General features: G+C 26.6%; 3 protein-coding genes across 4 annotated transcripts; 1 reads left to right on the top strand and 2 right to left on the bottom strand.

Annotated features, from left to right (window-relative positions):
* Positions 1-863: 863 nt before the first annotated feature.
* Positions 864-7812, top strand: LOC126660738 (cucurbitadienol 11-hydroxylase-like). Of its 2 annotated transcripts, XM_050354392.2 has the most exons (9): positions 864-1095; positions 1682-2012; positions 2159-2308; positions 4021-4281; positions 5510-5596; positions 5988-6066; positions 6168-6274; positions 7268-7395; positions 7605-7812. In XM_050354392.2, the coding sequence occupies exons 1-9, from the start codon at positions 896-898 to the stop codon at positions 7693-7695; spliced, it is 1434 nt and encodes a 477-aa protein (XP_050210349.1). In that variant the 5' UTR covers positions 864-895; the 3' UTR covers positions 7696-7812. The 2 variants fall into 2 exon arrangements, with proteins under 2 accessions (XP_050210349.1, XP_050210350.1); XM_050354393.2 differs by lacking the exon at positions 5510-5596.
* A 2910-nt stretch (positions 7813-10722) lies between these two features.
* On the bottom strand, positions 10723-13074 carry LOC126661513 (probable glutathione S-transferase). The gene is made up of 3 exons (XM_050355365.1): positions 13066-13074; positions 12552-12800; positions 10723-11168 (listed from the first exon to the last, which is right to left on the bottom strand). The coding sequence occupies exons 1-3, from the start codon at positions 13072-13074 to the stop codon at positions 10815-10817; spliced, it is 612 nt and encodes a 203-aa protein (XP_050211322.1). The 3' UTR covers positions 10723-10814.
* Positions 13075-15695: 2621 nt separating this feature from the next.
* Positions 15696-17243, bottom strand: LOC126659552 (probable glutathione S-transferase). The gene is made up of 2 exons (XM_050352848.2): positions 16885-17243; positions 15696-16125 (listed from the first exon to the last, which is right to left on the bottom strand). The coding sequence occupies exons 1-2, from the start codon at positions 17191-17193 to the stop codon at positions 15772-15774; spliced, it is 663 nt and encodes a 220-aa protein (XP_050208805.1). The 5' UTR covers positions 17194-17243; the 3' UTR covers positions 15696-15771.
* Between the last annotated feature and the right edge of the window lie 3253 nt (positions 17244-20496).

Raw genomic sequence — 20496 nt, 5'->3', positions numbered from 1 at the left:
ATCAAATAATTATTATTTTTATTATTTAAGATGAAAAAAAAATTAAAATTATTTATTCATCATAAAAGTAAATATTATATTTATGTAACAAATTATAATAATGACAAACAATAAAAGAATATTTTATAAAAAAATTACATTATAAAATTTACATTTTATTAATATAATATCTTAATATTATAGCAATGTAATATTTATTTATTGATAATTAATATACAAATAGTTATTTTATCATATGACAATTAAATATATTATTTAACAAGTATAATTTTCAAAAATAGTGATAGAAATTTTATTTTTAAGCTATAATATTTATACTTTTAATAAAAATATGTATATATGTGTATATATTGATTTGATTTGATTTATGTTGATTTATAATTTTTAAAACCGGAAATCAAACCAATAATTACTTTTTTTCTATTTTTAAACCAAAGTCAAATCAACAACCTTTCAAACCGTAATATTTGGTTTAATTTGGTTGAATTGGTTTGACTTGATTGGTTTGAATTTTTTCCGTACAGTCCTAGTTGCAACACTCTTCCATGCAAATTCATATAGGTAATTTGGTTCGGGTCAATTCATCATGGGTGACCGACCCATATACCAACAGTTACATTATACATTCGGATTAACAAGTGGAGGAACCTAAATTGTGAAGGTTATATCATAAAAAAATTAATTTAATAATGATTTAAATAGATATTTTATAATTTAAAAACCTAACTGACTCATCACACCAAATTGGTGAGCCAAAATTGAGTTTGAAAATCGATGTCAAATTCTTGTGACTTATTTATTAAAAAAAAAATTGTGACTTATCCTTCTTTATCCATATATATAGATGAAATATTTATTGCAAAAGTTTATATTATACTATTTGTATAACAAAAAAATGTTGGCATTTATATTATTTCTTGTAGCATTACTTGGTTTATATTATACCATTTGGATTAACAAGTGGAGGAACCTAAATTGTGAAGGTGTTCTGCCTCCAGGTTCAATGGGATTGCCATTTATAGGAGAGACCCTTCAGCTACTCATGCCTAGTTATTCTCTAGATACTCATCCTTTCATTAAGAAAAGAGTTCAAAGGTAAAAATTTAATCATGTTATATATTATGATTTCATTTTTCTGTTAGATATTATGATTAATTTTGAATAAAACCTATAGTCTAATTCTAAAATTTACTTAATTGACATGTGACATGATGTATTAAAAATTTAATTAATAAAAAATCATGTGGAAACCTACGAAATTTAAGTGAAACTTGAAAATATGCAATATAATTTATCTTAATTAATAATTGAAAAACTGAAAATATGTGTTAAGTTTAACAATAAGTGAAATTCCGTTAAAATATTGGAAAATGATATCCAATCCACCTATAATCCACCTTCTTGTACTGCGTTACGTGACATGTTTTCATTTGTTCAATTCTTATCTAAAAGTGTATGCTCCAATTTCCCTTTTTAAATGGATCTATTCGTTTGTTGCCGCATCGGGTGGTACAACAAGATGGGTTAAATATCATTATTCTAAAATATTTGTTAATTATAATTTAAATTAGGTTGAAATTGAGAAACTAAAAGTTTTGATTAAATTAAGAAGGCAAAAAAGTTTGAATTTTTTGAACGACTAAACCAATATCCAATAATAAATTATTTTTTTGTACACCAGGTACGGACCTATATTTCGAAGTAATATAGCATGTCGGCCGATTGTAATTTCGACAGATCCAGAATTCAATAAGCACATCATAAATCAAGAAGGAAGACTGGTGGAAATGTGGTATTTTGAAACATTTTCTAAGATTTTGATACTAGACGGTGAATCAAGAACTAATATTTCAGGTTATATTCACAAATATATACGAGGAGCCTTTTTAGGTCAATTAGGCACCGAGACACTCAAAACAAAGTTGCTTCCCCAGATAGAAAATGTGGTGAAGGAAACTCTACATTCTTGGTCTAATCGAGATGTAGTTGACGTAAAAGACGCTGTTTCCGTCGTAAATATTTTCTGCCTAATACCTTTTTTTGATAAATCTATATATAATACTTTATTTTAGCGTAATACATATATACATACATACATATATACATACGCCCGGGGGCATGTGTGTGGCGTTTTGATGCTAAAATTTGTTCTTTGCAGACAATTTGCGACGCCACGGCTAAGTTCCTTTGTGGTTGTGAAGCCATAGTATCAGCTAACAATTTAAGTGAGAGTTTTACTCTATTTGCAAAAAGTCTTATGACGTTTCCATTGAACATTCCTGGTACTGCATATCATAAATGTCTCAAGGTAATACTAATTACAATAATTTTATGTTATGGTTGTCAAACTCAGTTCGACCGGTTCAACTGGAAAATCTGAAAACTGGCTACTAAGCTGGTTTTGACCATCCAAAACCCTTTTTGGTAAAACTCTTTTAAGTTTAATAGTTCAATTTTTTTGATATAAATATTAAAACTATTTATTTTGAACATTAAAATTATTATTTTTTTATGACGGAAGACCTCCGGCGGATCACGACCACCTCTTTGAGACTGAGTGCGACCACCTGAGTCAACTTCCAAGGAGACTAGTTTCGGCATCCCACTCCCTCTCCTCCCACTTAAAAAATTTATGTATTTTAAATATTAAATTATATGAAGTTGGTGATTGTTTTGAAATAATTATATGAAAAATTTAGATTTCTTCTATTTATAAAAATATTGTGAATTTTATATTAAAATTATGATTCAATCCCTATTTAACTTTTACTAACCCTCTTTCTTTATTGATCTTATGCCCGGGTCGCTATGATTAATTGAGTAGCTAAAATTGTGATTTATGTAATTTTTTCAATTGTCAGAATTTACAAAAATAACGGACTAGACTGTCATATTTTTTGAAAAAATATCTATATTAATCTGATTGTTATTGTAAAAATATAAAATATTTTGGGTAAATGTTAATATTGCAATAACAAAAAAGAAATTTACATTTAAATCATTGTTTTTTATTATTAATAATTAATTTTTATTTTGAAAATAAGACTGAGAGGATTTAATATTTTCATATAGTGCGGTCTTGTATTAGATTTTTACTAACTATTACAAAAATAGCCAGAATCATTGTTTAAGTTCTAAATACAATATATATAAAAATATATTTAATTTTTTTATATAATTGGAGATGAGAGAACGCTTATAGGAGGAATTGAACCCACAAACTTAACAGTTTTCTGCTCAATGCATATACCATTTGATCTACAGCTCGTTGGTTAAATATATTTAATTATATTATCTTTTTCATTTGATATAATGCGTCTCAATGTGGCGGAGTGGGATGGGGGGGAGGAATGGCGGTCTTTTCGTCCCGATTTTAAGAATTTTAAAACTGATTAAGATTGAATAATTATTTCTAATTAAAAAAATTTTGTAAAAAATTAAAACCAAAAATGATATTGTTTGTCCTAAATTCTTTTAAAAAATATGCAAACAACATATTGTTCGTTCAGTTTAAAAATAGTCAAATAAAATATAATTTCAATTTTTTTAAAACCGATGAATATTAAAAAAATTATTTTAAAGGAGACCGATTTTTTAGCCTAACGAAATATATTATTTGGCCTACCTTCTTAAAAAAAATATCAAATAACATAGTATTCGGTTAAAAAAAATAGCCGAATAAGTCTGGTTTTAAAATTTTCGAAACTGATGAGTATCGAATATTATTTAAAAGAAGAATGGATAATTTTTAAAAATATTTAGCCAGATGACATGATTTTGTTTATCTTTTAAAAAAAAAGATAAACAACATATTTTTCTGTCCAAAAAAAAGTTGAGCAACATATCGGTTGACTAAAATTAATTCCACTCCATCTGAATAAAATTTCTGAATCCTCTACTAATGCGTCCTCACTTGATAAAAAAATTAAATAGACACGAAAGGTCAACAAAAAATTATTTCACTAAAATTCATTTTAAATACAATAAAAATATAATATGATCGCATCGTTGATCCTTCAGCATAAAGAAAATGTGATGAACGTACTAAGAGGATGGATGATCGAAAGACGACGAACATCATCAGTTGAAAAGTCGCCTGAAGATGAAGATTTTTTTGATGTTGCATTCAAGCAAATGGAGAAAGATAAATTTTTCACAGAAGAGTTCATTCTTAACCTTCTTTTTGCCTTATTGTTTGCTAGCTTTACCACAATATCAACAACAATTACTTTAATGCTCAAGTTCATTTCATCTCACCCGCGGGTGTTACAAGAGTTAATGGTATGTATCTCTAATTTCATTATCAAAGTATATTATTTTTATAGGTCGGTTTACAAATTTTTTAATAAGAGAAAATACTTAAATGATTTAAACTACCATAGTAAGTCATATACAATGTTTTAAAAAGGCTTAAGAAAATAGCCAAACATTTACTACTTGTTGTAATTTAAACCAATTCTTTTAATAATAGCCAAATGGCTTTTTTTGTTGCAATAATGCCAAACTTGAATTTTTTTGTTATAAGTTTGGCCATTAATTTGGTTATTATTGAAATAAAAAAAAATATAATTTGGTTATTATTATAAAAATTAAAAAAATTAATTTAAATTGCAATAAATTTATAAAAATTAAAAAATTTAATTTAAATTGCAATAATTTGGTTAGCTTTTTTTTTTTTCAACAATAGACCTTTCAAAATCATACGGCCAAACATTTGTGATCACCCGGTTCACCTAGTTAAATAGTACTAAAATTTAGTAGCTTTACATATTGTATAATATATAATATTGTTTTGTAAACTGCTTTACATAATAATGTGAAAATATTTTTTAATTATATTTTGAATTGAGTATTCTAAATTCAACTAAGATATTAGTACTTATATAAATATAATTGGCTAAATTTTCTTAGTGAAGAAAAATGAAATAAAAATTAATTCAATAATCATTTATCCAAAAAAAAAATGAATTAAAAATATATACTTCTGAATAGGGGGAAAATAATACAATATATGAACAACTACATAACAAGTATTTTAAGAATTTTTAAGATTGGTTCAAACTCGTCTCAAACATATAAAAAAATTATTTTTCATTGCCTAGCTCTACCAATTCGGGATTATACATGCTCAGGCCGGACTAATATGAAAATACCTTTGATTTTTTAATGGCTTCTTATAAAAATATCCATTTTGGTCCAGTTATTTATGAAAATGCGCTATCTTTTTATTTTATTTTTATATAAAAATATGCTTTTGATAAATTATTGGTAAATTTTAGGTAAATTTTTAATAGGGTTTAATAAAAACATAATTTTGCAAAAAAAAAAGTTTTTTAAAAGCGTATTTTTTGTTAAAAAATTAAAATAATATAATTAAATAAACAAAAAAGGAATTAAAAAGGGCATACAATCTGCTCATGACAAGTATAATTGTAGTCGGAATATGAAAAATTACTTGACCGTTAATTTTGATTTGTTAAGTAATACCAAGAATAAAAATTTGATATAGGCTGAACATGAGAGCATTCTCAAAAATAGACGTCCAGATTGTTCCATCACATGGGAGGAATATAAATCGATGACATATACTCAACAGGTCATTTTCTATATGTCCTTTTTTCTAGTTTTGAAGAATTTATTCTAAATTAAATGTAAACTTTAACGCGAACTACCAATTTATTTTAAATATGGGACATTAGAATTTTTAATTTCTGCTAAAAAATGATGATATAGACGATCGAATATAGGCACATAATAACGATGATATAGATGATATATTTCACCGTACACATCAGTATTTTTTTATCATTTTTTTTTGGTGATTCAATTAGAAAAAGTGGCATTTTGTCTTTTATATTGTAAAAATATAACATTATGTTAAAATTGTAAAGCACACTAAAGTTCGTAATTTATTTTAAAATTTATTCTTATGTACTCTATGTAGTTTTTTATATTCTCATTGATTTGTTCGCTCATGTAAAATATAGGTTATTAACGAAACGCTTCGGATGACGAATATTGCACCTGGATTATTGAGAAAAGTTGTAAAAGATATTCAATACAAAGGCAATTTTTCTAATAACAATTAACTAATTTTTTTGTCAAATTCATTCAAAATTAAATATAAGATAATAATATTAATTCCTAATTCTTTTTCTTATATATAGGATATACTATTCCTGCTGGTTGGAGTGTAATGGTTGTTGATACCGACCGTCATATGGATTCAGAGGTGTACAAGGATCCTCTTGTGTTTAATCCTTCTCGTTGGAAGGTGATAAGTTCAGAACTTAATTAATCAATTTAACCTTTGACAAAAACAATCATTCAGTTTAACCTATCTATTTCGGTTAAAATAAATTTATTTTATTTTTTTATAGACAAATTTTCACTTTTTTGTACGTACTAAAGTTTAATTAAGCTATGGTAGTTAATTTGGCTTAATCAATAATTTATTTCGATTCAGTTACTATTACGAATCTTGAAATTTTGGTTAATCAAAATTAACCGGATATTTTATATTCATTATTGATTTTTATTTAGTAATTTTTTTATTTTCAATTTAACTAAATTAACCGACTTATTCCATCGGTTCAATTTTACATTATATATTAATTAAATAACAATAAAATATTTTGTTTAATTTATATTTAATGTATTATCACATATAGTTAGTTTCTAGGGAAATATACAATAAATTTTTATGTTAATTAAATGAAAAAAATATTTAATTTATAAATAAATCATCTAAATACTATATAATAATATATGTATGATATTATCATATAAGTAAGAACTTCAAAGATTAAAAGTTTCCTAGAATTGAACATACCATGCATTATTAGGCGATCTCCAATACAATGCTAAATGTAGATAAATTTATTTTACCATCTATAAATTCAAATATTATATTTTAACGCATAGTCCTCTATTTAAATTTGTAGTTGTAAACTGATTTTTTTAGAAAACATTTTTAATCAATTAAAAAATATTTATAATCTTTTTGCTACGAAATAGAAACTTCTTATTAATTTAATTTAATATTATTATATATTGTTTTATTCTCACTTTGTACAGTTAGTTCTTTTTTAAAAGGAAAAATAAAATTTAATAATTTAATAATTTTAATATTTCAATGCATGTATGTATATATTATATAAAGTATTGCACAACATAATATTTAGAAAAATAAAAATAAGAAAGGAGTACTATATTACGTTTTTTTTTAATACTATATAAAATATCTGATTCTGAATGATAAATGCAGGAACTTGATTTTTACACTATATCTAAGAATTTCTCACCTTTTGGAGGAGGAACGAGACAATGTGTTGGAGCAGACTATAGTAGACTTATAATGTCTATATTTGTTCATGTTTTGGTCACCAAATATAGGTACGTGTATGCTTTTATTTAGCCAAATTTTCATGGATTATTTTAATTCTAATTAAATTTTTAATTTTAGTAATATAATTTAATTTTAATTAATAAATATATTTCAATTATAAATAGTTGTTCAATTTAGAAACTGACTCATTCAAACCGAATTTTTTTAAACTTTTTATTATATTTTAACATAAATTTATATTTTTTAATCTTGATAGGTGGGAAAAAATTGAGGAAGGAAAGCTTCTCCGGAATCCAATATTAGGATTTGGAAAAGGTCTTCATGTCAAACTCTTTGAAAAACATTAACTCAATGTGATTCTGCAATAAGATGTACTTATCAATCTATAATTTTGGCACATTTGTCATATAAATTAAGATCTTCCAATTTCAGCATATATATTATGATTTTTTAACTTTGCAATATTTGCTAAGCTCTTTAATCTTATTATTTCATTATCTTTTTAACTTTTATCAAATATACCCACAACTCATTTAAAACTGATATGACACGATACTATTCATCTATATATACAAAACAATCTTACATGGCATATATATCATCGCGTCACATCAACTTCAAACGGATTGTGAATTTATTTGATGAAAGTTAAAAAAGTATATATGAGAATATTTAAAAATCATAGTATATTTGACTGAATGGCTAAATTATAGATAGATAAATATATTTTATTTAAATTATAATATATCTTTAGTTGTTGAATAAATGATTCTCTCCAATCAAAATTTTAATAAGATGTGAAAGTCATGATATATATATATATATATATATATATATATATATATATATGTATATATATGTATATATGTATGTATATATATATGTATATATGTATATTATCATTAGTGATAGAGTGCTTTATGATGGATATGTTAAAAATTAAGAATTAATTGCATATATATTCACATAAATTAAGACATGTTACAAGTAAATATTTGGTGTAAAAAAATTTATTTACCAATTAATTGTTTAAGTTTCTTTCATGTTAATTGAAGATCTTATTAAGTTAATCATTTCTTAACTAGGAAAGCTCTTGATAAGGAGAAATTCTTAGGTAGACTCAGTCCACCATATCATCTGTAGACTAAGCCAATCATGTCATAACACCTCATTAAAATGAGGGTATTCTTGTAATATCATTATTTAAAAGTGTATGCAAATAACAAACGAAATTACAAGAATACCTTCATTTTAATGTGGTGTTATAATATGATTGGCTTAGTCCACGGATAACGTGGTAAACTGAGTTTACATAAGAATTTCTCATTGATAAGAGTAGTGAAATTTGTACTTGAAGAGATTATATCCGCAAAAATATTTGATCATATGTGTTGACTGTTGACTAACTAATCCGCTATAATTGTTTGATGGTAATGAAATTTTGATTCTAAAAAAAAATAAGTTCAGAATTTTCCTAAAGCGCCATAAATAAGTATTATAAAATTAAGAATGACGAGTCAAATCACAATAATAAAATTAAAATCTAAAGAGATTTTTTTAAAATACCTAATTTTCAAATTTACTTACATCTTTTCATTAGAAAAATGTCTTTTAGTAATAGATATTTCTGTCGGTAAAAGGATAAAATCCGTTACTAAATCAATTTTCCGTCGCTAAAAGGTTGAAATCCGTCGCTAAATCAAGATTTTTCTGTCGGTAATTTGCTATTTTCTAGTAATGTATCCATCTTTTTATAATTTCTGTCGGTATTCTTTTTGTAAACATATTTACAAAAATACCTTACTGTATACACTCAGGTCATTTGTATACACAACCACATTTTTTTCGTCCACTCCACTTTTCTTCTTTTCTTCTTCTTCTCTCTCCCGTTTGTCTATTTCGCCGCACATCTTTCCTTCATCTCACCGTCGCGCGTGTTCTAGTGGATTTCTCATTGTGTCTCTCGTTGTCGCGTTTTTCGGTGAATTCTCATCACCGCGATTTTTCCATTGATTTTTTCGTCACCGCGGTTCTTCCATTAATTTAGATTTTTTGTAAATAGATTATTGTATATCTATTAATTTTATTTATAAAATTATTCTATTGTTCATATAATTATTTTGTTTTTTCTTTCTCATAAATTTGTTTTTTTTATTATGATGCTATTGATTTTGTAAATAACAAATTGATCAACTGTATATTTGCAGTGTTTTTATGATGTATTTACGTTATAGTATATTTTTAGTGTATTTTTGGTATTTTTTTCTAGTGTACTTATGGTGTATTTGCAGGGTTTATGATATATTTGCAGTGTTTATATGATATACATTATAAAAACACTACAAAAATACTAAAAATACACTAAAAATACATCATGATCATAGCAACATTTAACAACACCCAATAGATAAAGTATAAAAATACCATTGGACACTAAAAACGATAGAAAAAGAAACTAGAAAAAATCCATAAAAAAGAGAGTATAACTTATTAAAAAATGAAAAAAGGTATTTTAATTTTTTTTAAGGTATTTTTGGTAAAAAAAAAATATGAGCTGCAAATGTATCTAAAAATAATGTAAAATTGAAATTAAAATAACAAATAGTATACTATAGAAAATTTTCTCAAATATAAATTGCACAAACATAATTAAATAATATTAACATTCGAACTTGAAGGCTTAATCTAGTGGCCAAGTTTTTCTTTATTGCATGAGGCCGGAGTTTGATTTTTAATTCTCTTAAGCCGTGATTTGTCTGTTTAAAAAATGTATAGTAATATTAATTAATCTCCACTAACTTCCGCTAACAATCAACATAGAATAGATCTATCTCTGGAAAAAAAACATTACATCCATCTATACCAATAAGCTATCATTCAAATGGTGTAAACGCTGAGTAGCAAACTGCTAAGTCATGGGTTGAAATCCTCTCACAAGTGTTCCATTTTCTCGATTATAAAAAAACATTCATTTATATATCATTTAATTATTTCTTAATAATTTAATGTAACTCTATTCATCTGTCTAACATTCATACTAAAATACAAACCGGCTCATTTACAGCGTTTAATTTTATTTGAGCGAATTACTCTCAAGTTTCCCACATTTGTTATAATTTACACTTTGATCTCCCTTGCCTGAAAATCAAATGATTTGGTCCCTCATTTTTGTTTCCATCAATAATTTAGTCCTTTTGTCCATTTTTTGTGTTAGTCAACCGAGTTAATAGGACTAAAAAAACGATGTGATCTTCCACTTTTGCTTTTGTCTACAATTTCGTCCTTCAAATTTGAAATTAATTTATCCCTAAATCTTTTGACTTGGTTGACAAACACCAAAAATAGACGAAATGACTAAATTGTTGACAGGATCAAAAGTGAAAGATCAAATCATATAATTTTCAAATAACAAAGACCAAAGTATAAATTATGACAAATGTACGGGGTTTTAGAATAACTTGCTCTTTTATTCTCCAAAACTAGACTTTCTAGCGGCAACAAATTTGGCTACAAGTTTGTCTCTCGGTGGCCAACTCTCTTGAATAATTGGGGTACTTGCAAATTCTTGTATCCATTTAAATAAAAATGGAGATTTTTGTTGATCTATAATTGTTAGACCAAGTATTTCCTCAAATACACTCACATAATGAGCAAGCCAACCCAATGTAATGTCCGCTAGTCCAATTTTGTCTCCTCCAAAGAATTTTTTTCCTCCTAGCTCTTGTTCTACAAAATTCAAATTCTCCATTGTTGAAGCTATTCCTTCTTCTTGCTCTTTTCCTTGTTTTAAGAAGGTGCCATAATAAATTGAAGGTAAAATCTGTTTCAGAAGAAAGTAATTAACTTTTTATCTCAACAAAGGGAAATATTCAATTTCAAATTCAAGATCTAACACGAAAGTGATTAAAATATTTATATGATCACGTAGTAATTCTCATTTGATTAATTAAAGTATATAAAAATAAAGCGGATGTATACTTATTGACACTTCAAGTCTAATGAATGTACTTACATGGATAATGTGTCATAGATAATAAAAGGGTCATCTCCATAAAAAATCACGACCTTTACTCAAATTGTCATTTTAATCACGACTTTTAAAAGTTGCCATATAAAACCACGACCTTTCATTTTTTTCCAAATCTATCACCAAATCAATTTTCTGTGTATTTTTAATGACGTGGCCACCATAATCCGGCAAACTTGAAAAAAAATGAAAGGTAAAATTCACCGGAAAAAATAGTCGGTGATAGATTTGAAAAAAAATGAAAGGTCATGGTTTTTTATGGTAATTTTTAAAAGCGTGATTAAAATGAAAATTCGTGTAAAGATCGTGACTTTTTATGGAATTAACCCATAATAAAACGATAAATAAAACCTCTTATAACAGTTTTTTTTTGTTATTTGGCATTATTAGGTGCATTTTTTTATTTAAAAAAATACGTGCAAATAAAATATGAAAGTACTTATCTATATCTATATCTATACTATATATAAAAGTACGGATGGGGGGGGGACAAGCAAATTTACTGAATAATCATTTTCAATTTACTATTAAATAAATGTTTTATAGTCATTAACTAATTAGTTATTTAATTAATCACTATTATAATTAAAGTCCTAATTAAAATAGGTAGCTAAATTATCTCAAATTTAATTTTTAGTATGTAAAAAATAACTAAATTGTATCCAGATTAGTAGGAATACCTATTTTTTATTTTGACTGAACTACAAAATTAAAATACTGTGTTTGATCAATATATCATTATTTAAATTTCTATCTTATTATTTTTAAAAATATTATTAATAAAATTAATTTAATTATTTAATTATGGTTATTATAAAACCAAAAGAAGAATAAATTCAGTATGGAAAAAAATTTAATAACCGAATATATTATATCTACTTTTATAAAAAAATTTAACTAATTTAATATTAATTATAAACAAAAAATTGATAAAATTATAATAAATTTACTAATACGTTTATTGAGGAGTTACGTTACGAGCCACATGCATAGCACGTAATGCGAAACTAATTATTCTTTAAAAGTCTTATTTATAAAAATTATATGACAATTAATCATTTGAATAATAAATAATTATCTATAATTTGGGACAAAAAAATAAGAATATATACTGAAACAACGTTTCTAAATTCAGATTTCGCCGGCTCTATTAAAAATCGAGTAATTCGAGCGTACCTTATCATCACCAAATTTAGCCCAAAATCTAGCATTAGCACGCTCTAAAGGATCTTGAGGCAACAATGGAAACTGTTTCCAAATCTGATCCATGTATTCAAGGATTACAAGTGATTCACAAATGGATTTTCCATTGTGCAAAAGTAGAGGAACTTTCTTGTGGATAGGATTGAATCGCAAGAGTAAAGAAAAAACAAAAAGATATGCCTCGTTGTGAAATAGAGAATTAACATTGTTTGAAAAATTAGCCTAATTGAACCGTTAAAAAATAATTAAGAGTATATATGAGGGACAAAAAAATTGAGAGTTTTTGACACGCCACCTATATATTATTGGCAAATTTATTCCCTATGCAAATTAATAAATCCGATTTATAGCCTTCGTTTTTTTCTTTGTCAATGCTTTTTTAGCTTAGCCGTCGTCATCTTTGCTTAAATTTCACTTTCAGAATTTTTTTATCATGTTGATTAATTTGTCGTTTTATAAGCACAAAATAGTAATATGATTAACGTACCAAATTCATTTCCTAGAATAAGAAAAGGTTTTGTTTAATATAAACACGTGACATTTCAAATCAAATTATGCAATTATTCCAAAAAAAAAGAGCATGATGAACATATGAAGCATATATCGGTACAATTATAAATAGAGTAAAGTTTAAGGACTATTTTGTAAATTATTATATCTCAATCAATTTTTATTTATTTTTGATGAGATCCCAAATTTCAATCAATTTCTTCATCCTTTTCTAGGGCCCTAATTAAATGCGTAAGAGGTGATGTCTAATGTTTTGGAAATTTGGGTCAACTTTCTCTTCTTGTTACCACTCTTTTTCAATCTAGACGGCTGCATTTGGAGATAAGTAGTGGAGTGATTTTAAAATTTACAGGCTAATGAAAAAGAAAGATAATAATAGTGGATATTTTTGTTTATTAGAATACTCTAAAGTTAGTTGTTAGCCGAAGTTACTAAATATTAATATATATTTTTTAAGAGTTAGTTATATAAAAAATCACGATTTTCATATGTAGTTTTATTTTAATCACGATTTTTAAAAATTGGTATTTATATACACAGTTTTTTATTTTGTTTCACATTTATCTTAAAGTAAAATTCGATATTTTTTTTATAATGAAAAATTCATAATTATACATATTATAACCGAAAGACAATAAGATTTGGTGTCGATTTATAACGTGGATCTTCAATTAATGATTTAATAAAGAATTTAGTCCAAAACATACATTGAAATGATGAATTTAAAAAAAATGAAAAATCATGCCTTTAAATGCCACCTTTCAAAAGTCATAATTAAAATAAATATATATTAATATCATAATTTTTTATATAATTAACTCTTTTCGTAAACCATTTTTAAATCATGCGAAATAACTGTTGAGGAAATCACACAGAGCACGGCTAAACACCATAATAATCTCACTTTTACTGTTCAGCATCTCCGTCTTGAAAAATACTGTTGAAGTTTAGCGTGTTTGAGTTTTAGACTTTTTCCTTTTTGATTTTACGGTAGATTTGCCAATGGCTGTGGATTTTTATTCTTTCTTTTGATCTTCGTCTTCTTCGTGCAGCAGTCTTTCCCTCTGATTTTGCGATTACATCGGCGATGAGTTGCCGATTCATAGGTTGTCGGCGATGGCGGCGGTGATGGGTTGTCGATTTAAATGTATAAATCTACAACAACAGCTCAATCTTATGAAAATGGAACAATCGTCGATTGATGGGTTGTTAATCGATGGTTGTGGCGACTAAGGGTTTCCCAGATTTTGTGGATTTGTTGGAATTGATGGGTTGCGGTGGTTTGCTGACAAACGGTGGATCTGATGAATTCAGTGCTGGATTTTTGATTAAAATGGATAGTTGATAATTTTGGGAGTAAGTGGGCATGCAGTGTACTAACGGTGTATTAGTAGTTTACTAAAAGTTTTATAAATTTATTTTAGCGAAGTAATGAGAAAATAGAACCAGAGATAAAATCTCTTCTCCTCTGTTTAGTTTTTGATTAAAATATCGATATATTAGGCAATTTGGCTCTTTTAAATTCATTATTAAATTAAGGGCATGGTTTATTATGAATACTCTGTTCTGTGGGTTTAAATTAAGGGCATGGTTTTTTTATAAATAAATAAACTGATAGTAAGTTGATAGTAAAACGATAGTAAACTGTTAGTAAACGGTTAATAAATATAACTATACTTTATATTTAATAAATTAGCTATAATGTTTAGTAAAACTAATAAACTGTTAGTAAACGGATGGTAAATTAACTTATTTTTTAGTAAACTGATAGTAAATGATTAATGAATTAACCATACGGTTAAAAAGTAAATTAATAGTAAATTTGATTTTTAAGTAAACTTTTAGTAAACAGTTAGTAAATTGATTGTAAACTTTTTGTTAGTAAACCGATAGGAGATTTACCGTATTTTTATAAATAAAAACCGTTAGTAAACTGTTAGTAAACCGTTAGTAAATTTATTGTTTGTAAACCGTTGGTAAACTGTTAGTAACCTGATAGTAAACTTACTGGATTTTTAAAATAAGAAACCGTATTTTTCAACTCAAAAAGTGTAATTTCACAACTTTTAAAAGTCAAACCGTAAAAATCAACGCAAACTGGTCAAACCGTATTTTTGAGAATATTTATACACAGTATGGGTATTTTTGAAAAACTCTCATAACTGTTTATGGAGTATGGAGAGCGAGAGCGGTCATCCCTGACCTCCATGTACAAATGACAGATTTGGCCAACAAGTCACGCCCTTAAATACTTAATAATGGATACTTCATTAATGAAGAAATAAGAATATAATTTTGTAAATAATTACACAACAAATATAATTAAAAAATACAAGATAAAAATATCAGTTAAATTATAAAAGCTTATACTATTATTTTTTGGCAAAGCTTTTTGATAGTGTGTATTGGTGATCCTCCGCTCCACACAATAGTTATTTCAAATAATATACTGACTACTAATCTTTGAACGAGTTCGATCGAATAAACATCATTATAATTTTCATCAATAACAATACGGATTCGCTACACCAACAAATACATGAATACAATAATAAAATACGAAAAAAAATGTAACATCTATATAAAAGAAAATTAAATTCACAAAAGAAAACATAACATCAGCTAGTAGATTATTTGAAATATTTCAATCACAATCTTCTTAACTTATAGTTTACCTATATATTTATTTATTTAAATAAGATTGTCTAATAGCAGAAAACCTGGCCACAAGTCTATCTCTAGATGGCCAGTTTTGTTGGATGATGGGATCATTAGAAAATTCTTGAATCCATTGTGCTACCAATGGGAATTTTTCTTGGTCAATAATTTTGAGACCAATTATTTCTTCCCATACACTAATGAAACAAGCAACCCAACCCAATGAAAGATCCACTAATCCAATTTTTTCTCCTCCAAAATATGTTTTTCCTACAAGCTCATCTTCTAGGTATTTCAAATTCTCCATTGTTGAAGCTATTCCTTCTTCTTGCTCTTTTCCTTGCTTCACAAATGTATCATAAAATGCTGACTTTAACACCTGTTTTAATAAGATTAGATTATGTAAAATATAAACTTTGAAATTATGTCCAATTTATCAACTATTAACTAAATTAATATCGAAGTCGCATTTCGGATAATGAGATTTGAGTTCAAACTCCCTCATTACAAACTGAGGTTGAACAGATTTGAATCGGACCCAACTAGATCTGACTTTTTTATATGCGAGTTCGGACATAGTTCGATCTAGTTCAGGGATATGAACTAATTTTATGTAGCTTTAACCTTAGGTGTTTCGGGAGCTATATAGAATTTAAGCTAAAAATAAAAAAATTAAAAGTGTGTACGTATAATACGCGCTTGGAATTAAATCGGCTTAATAGCAAAATAAGTGTACAAGGCTAGTTCAAACAAATCGAGTATGAGCTGACTGATATCCTTCACGGTAAATAAGTTTTACCTAAATTGATTTATAACCCAGAAATAAAAAGGAATTTTGATAAAAGAATGGCTATTTTTGGTAGGATATTTACAGAATAATATGCTTTTCTATTATTAAAAGATACTATTACTTTTACAAAAATTTAGACTCTTTTTTTATTTTATATTTACAAAAAAAGAATTCTCTTGGTAGATTTTTTTAGATTCTCAAAAAGCATACTATTGTAAATAATGTTTTAAGAAAAAATGTAATTTCGCACAAAAAATCACAAAAAAAAAAATGAAGTACAATTTCTTAATAGAAAAAGACACAAAAATCGTACAAATAAAAATGAAATTCCAAAGTAGAATTGTATACCTTATCATCACCAAATTTAGCCCAAAATCTAGCCTTGGCTCGATCTAAAGGATCTTGAGGCAGCAAAGGATATTGTTTCCATGTCTCGTCTATATACTCAATAATGGAAAGTGATTCACAAATGGGTTTTCCATTGTGCAAAAACACAGGAACCTTCTTGTAAATAGGATTAAATTGAAGGAGTAAATTGCTCTTTTTTGGAAGATCTTCTTCTATTGTTTCAAACTCAATTCTCTTCAATTTGAGTGCCCAAATCACTCTTAACGCAAATGGACTTGCCCAGAAACTCAACATCTTCACTTCTTCCATTTTTTTTTATCTTTGATATCATATCATATCCTATACCCACTTCACTGCATTTTATATAGAACAATTAGTGTCTCAACTTTTAAAAATCTACTATTTGTATGTTTGAATTTTTAATTTTTTATATTAGCATTCAAACTTTTTTTAAGATGTGTCAAATAAATATTGTTAGTCGTTTTCCGATATTTGGTATGCTAAGAGATCAAAAAATCAATCTTGTTTTTATTACTTGAAATTATGCCTCATATTAATAAAAAAATATTTGTTGCTTTGTTAGTAGTTTGAAAACTATCATTTCATGGAAAAATTAAAGTTTAAAATATTAATTTGAAAGAATTAAAATCTAAACATTTAAATAATATGCTATAAAAAACACATATCTACAGTGTAATCTTTTACTTATATGTAAATCGAGTGGAACTAAAAAATATGATGGCAGATGTCCTCTAAGTATTAGTTTTTTATTTTGTTATTTTCTGTTTATTTTAATATTTATATTTTATTTTACAACTCTTTTTCTGTTACGGGTTAATTTTGCATTCTCTTAATGTTTTTTATTTTAGTTTTCTATTTTAATATATTTCATGACTCACTAAACACTAATGAAGTACAGTTCAAATGATATAAGCGTTGGACAATAAACTGTTAGGTCGGAGTTTAAATACTCCCACAAACGCTCTCCTTTTTAATTATCAAAAAAACATTATTGCTCATATAGATAATATATTGAGTCCATTTTTTTATTTTATCTTTTAAGCTATTTTTAGTCAATACTCAAGTTAGTCATCATTATTGGTCTAATTATTTATGTTTTTCATCTTAATCCCTTTTTTTGTTTGACATTTACACATTTGTATCACAATCAGAACAAAAAAACTCTACTGTGCACCGGTATATGTGGCAGTCCAACTGGCTGCCATTTCAATCCCTCTAGTTTTCTATTGAATCTAGTCCAGTATTGGGATGATTAACCAGTTCAATACATATATTTATTATTATATTGACGAGTGATTCATGTTAAAATATGTAAATATTAAATATATTTAGAAAATATCATTATTACTTATATATATTTGTGATTTTAATTTTGATATCATGTCAGGTTATGTATTTTATTATTATTATTATAATATAATTTTAATAGGGGTATTGACAAAACAAATCCTAACGTTTTAAACGTTAAATTTAAATCGGTAAAAAAGTAAAAAATAATATATTAAGTTTGGATTTTATTTAATACTTAAACTATTTTAAATCGACGTTTGTTATCTGTTCAAATTCATTTTTCGTTTTCATCTTAATCTCATCTTTTATTTGACACTTAAACAATTGTATCATAGTAGAATTTTGGTCAAATATCGTAAAAAAGCCAAACCTTTCATAAAAGTTTCACAAAAGTTCTGACATTTCAATTTTGTCGATTTTGGTCAAAAACAAATTATTTGGTTTCAATTGTGGTCAACTCTCAATTTGCCTATATGACGTATATGTGGCGCCTATGTGGCATGTCAAATATTGAAAGGTCAGGACTTTTGTGAAACCAAATAATCCATTTTTGGCCAAAATCGATAAAATTGAAAGGTCAGGACTTTTGTGAAATCAAATAATCAGCTTTTGGCCCAAATCGACAAAATTAAAAGGTCAGGACTTTTGTGAAAGTTTTGGCTTTTTTACAACATTTGGCCTAGAATTTTTTGTATGGATCAATTTCGCCATACAACAAAAAAATTAGTGTTGTGCTACTGTATATGTGGCAGCCAAACAAGCTGCCACTTCAATATGACAAATTGACAATCCCTCTTCTTTCTTATTTGAATCCATTGTGTAACTAAGTTTTCTTGACAAATTAAGATTTTGTTGCAATTATTGAAATATATTAGAACAAATTAAAGATAAAAGTATTGAAATTATAAATGATTTTAAAAAATTAATATTTGAATTCTTTAATTTATTAGCGCAGTGGATATATTATTATCAGTTTTTCTATTTTGTCTTGATTCTATATTTTGACAAAAAAAAGATAAATACATGTATCTTTCCAATTTGTACTAATATGTAATTCATATTTGTATTTGAAAGTTTAGCCTAATTGTGAATGTGCCAAATTGACTTCAAATCAAATAAATTTATTTAACCTTATATAACAAGTACTCCAATTTATACCAAGTAATTGAGAATTAAATGCTGAAAATAGAATAGAATTCAAATTTGTAAAGTTATTCATAAATATTTTTTTTAACAGAAATATAGATTACAATACTACTGCTTCAAACAAAACTACAAACAAACTATATATATATATATATATATATATACTACTATTTATAAATATATGCAAATTTAAACATCAGACATGCCATCCACAACGTTTACATTGAATGTATCCTTTACGAGTCCGCCATCATGTGGAAAACATGCCGTAGCCGCTGCTTCTGACACTTATGACGCTGTGAGCCTTTTCCAAATGCCTTCAATAAACCTTCAAATTTTCATCCCTTTTGTCCACGTGAGGGATCAAACCCAAGACACTTAGTCGTATGCGTCACTCCTTATCCAATTGAGTTTGGAGGTCATTAGCTTATTCATAAATATGAAGATAAGAAAATACAAAGTGTTTGAGCTTTTAGGACTGCTTTTTGAAATTTGTTCGGAATCAGCCTCAAAAAGTTAATTCATTCATCTTAGATATTTATGTGATGTAATTGTTGTTAAAGATAATCCCACATTACTTAGAAGAACAAATATAAATGAATTTATAAGTGTAAATGTTCAACCACCTATGAACTAATTCTAGTTATTAGGTAATGGTTGAATCTAAACACATCTTTTAAAATATATGGGTTGTCACATTCTCACTAATTTATAATTAATTACTCCTACCAATTAATCAAAATAATATTTCTAATATGGTATCAGACCGGGTCTGGTCCGGATTCTTAATTTCTCGATTGTCCGTCTGGATGTCCAGTCCCAGCGGCCCGGACCGGTGTTGCCGCTGCGTATTAAATCAAAAATTTCAGTGGGTCTGCCCCGAATTCTTAATTTGTCGATTGTCCGTTTGGATGTTCATTCCCAGCAGTCCGGTCCGGTGTTGCCGCTACTTGTTAAATCAAAAAAATTTAGTTTCAGGGGGAGTCAATTTCAAGTGACAACTAGATGTCCAATCCCGGTTGCACTTGAGGGGAGTGTTAAAGATAATCCTACATTGCTTAGGAAAACAAATATAAATGAGTTTATAAGTGTAAAGGTTCAACCACCTATTAACTAGTTCAAATTATTAGGTCATGATTGAACCTAAACACTCTT

Source organism: Mercurialis annua, linkage group LG8 (genome assembly GCF_937616625.2).
Source record: "Mercurialis annua linkage group LG8, ddMerAnnu1.2, whole genome shotgun sequence".
Taxonomy (NCBI): Eukaryota; Viridiplantae; Streptophyta; class Magnoliopsida; order Malpighiales; family Euphorbiaceae; genus Mercurialis; species Mercurialis annua.
This window is presented reverse-complemented; position numbering and strand designations above follow the sequence as displayed.

Bases quoted from the DNA above. Each gene is read 5' to 3' on its own strand.
- LOC126660738 (XM_050354392.2), top strand. From the start codon at position 896: ATGTTGGCATTTATATTATTTCTTGTAGCATTACTTGGTTTATATTAT. The intron at 2,013-2,158 runs GTAAATATTTTC...TGTTCTTTGCAG, and splicing joins TAAAAGACGCTGTTTCCGTC to ACAATTTGCGACGCCACGGC. The intron at 4,282-5,509 runs GTATGTATCTCT...AATTTGATATAG, and splicing joins GGGTGTTACAAGAGTTAATG to GCTGAACATGAGAGCATTCT.
- LOC126661513 (XM_050355365.1), bottom strand. The intron at 11,169-12,551 runs GTACGCTCGAAT...CTTCTGAAACAG, and splicing joins CTAAATTTGGTGATGATAAG to ATTTTACCTTCAATTTATTA.
- LOC126659552 (XM_050352848.2), bottom strand. From the start codon at position 17,193: ATGGAAGAAGTGAAGATGTTGAGTTTCTGGGCAAGTCCATTTGCGTTA. The intron at 16,126-16,884 runs GTATACAATTCT...TTATTAAAACAG, and splicing joins CTAAATTTGGTGATGATAAG to GTGTTAAAGTCAGCATTTTA.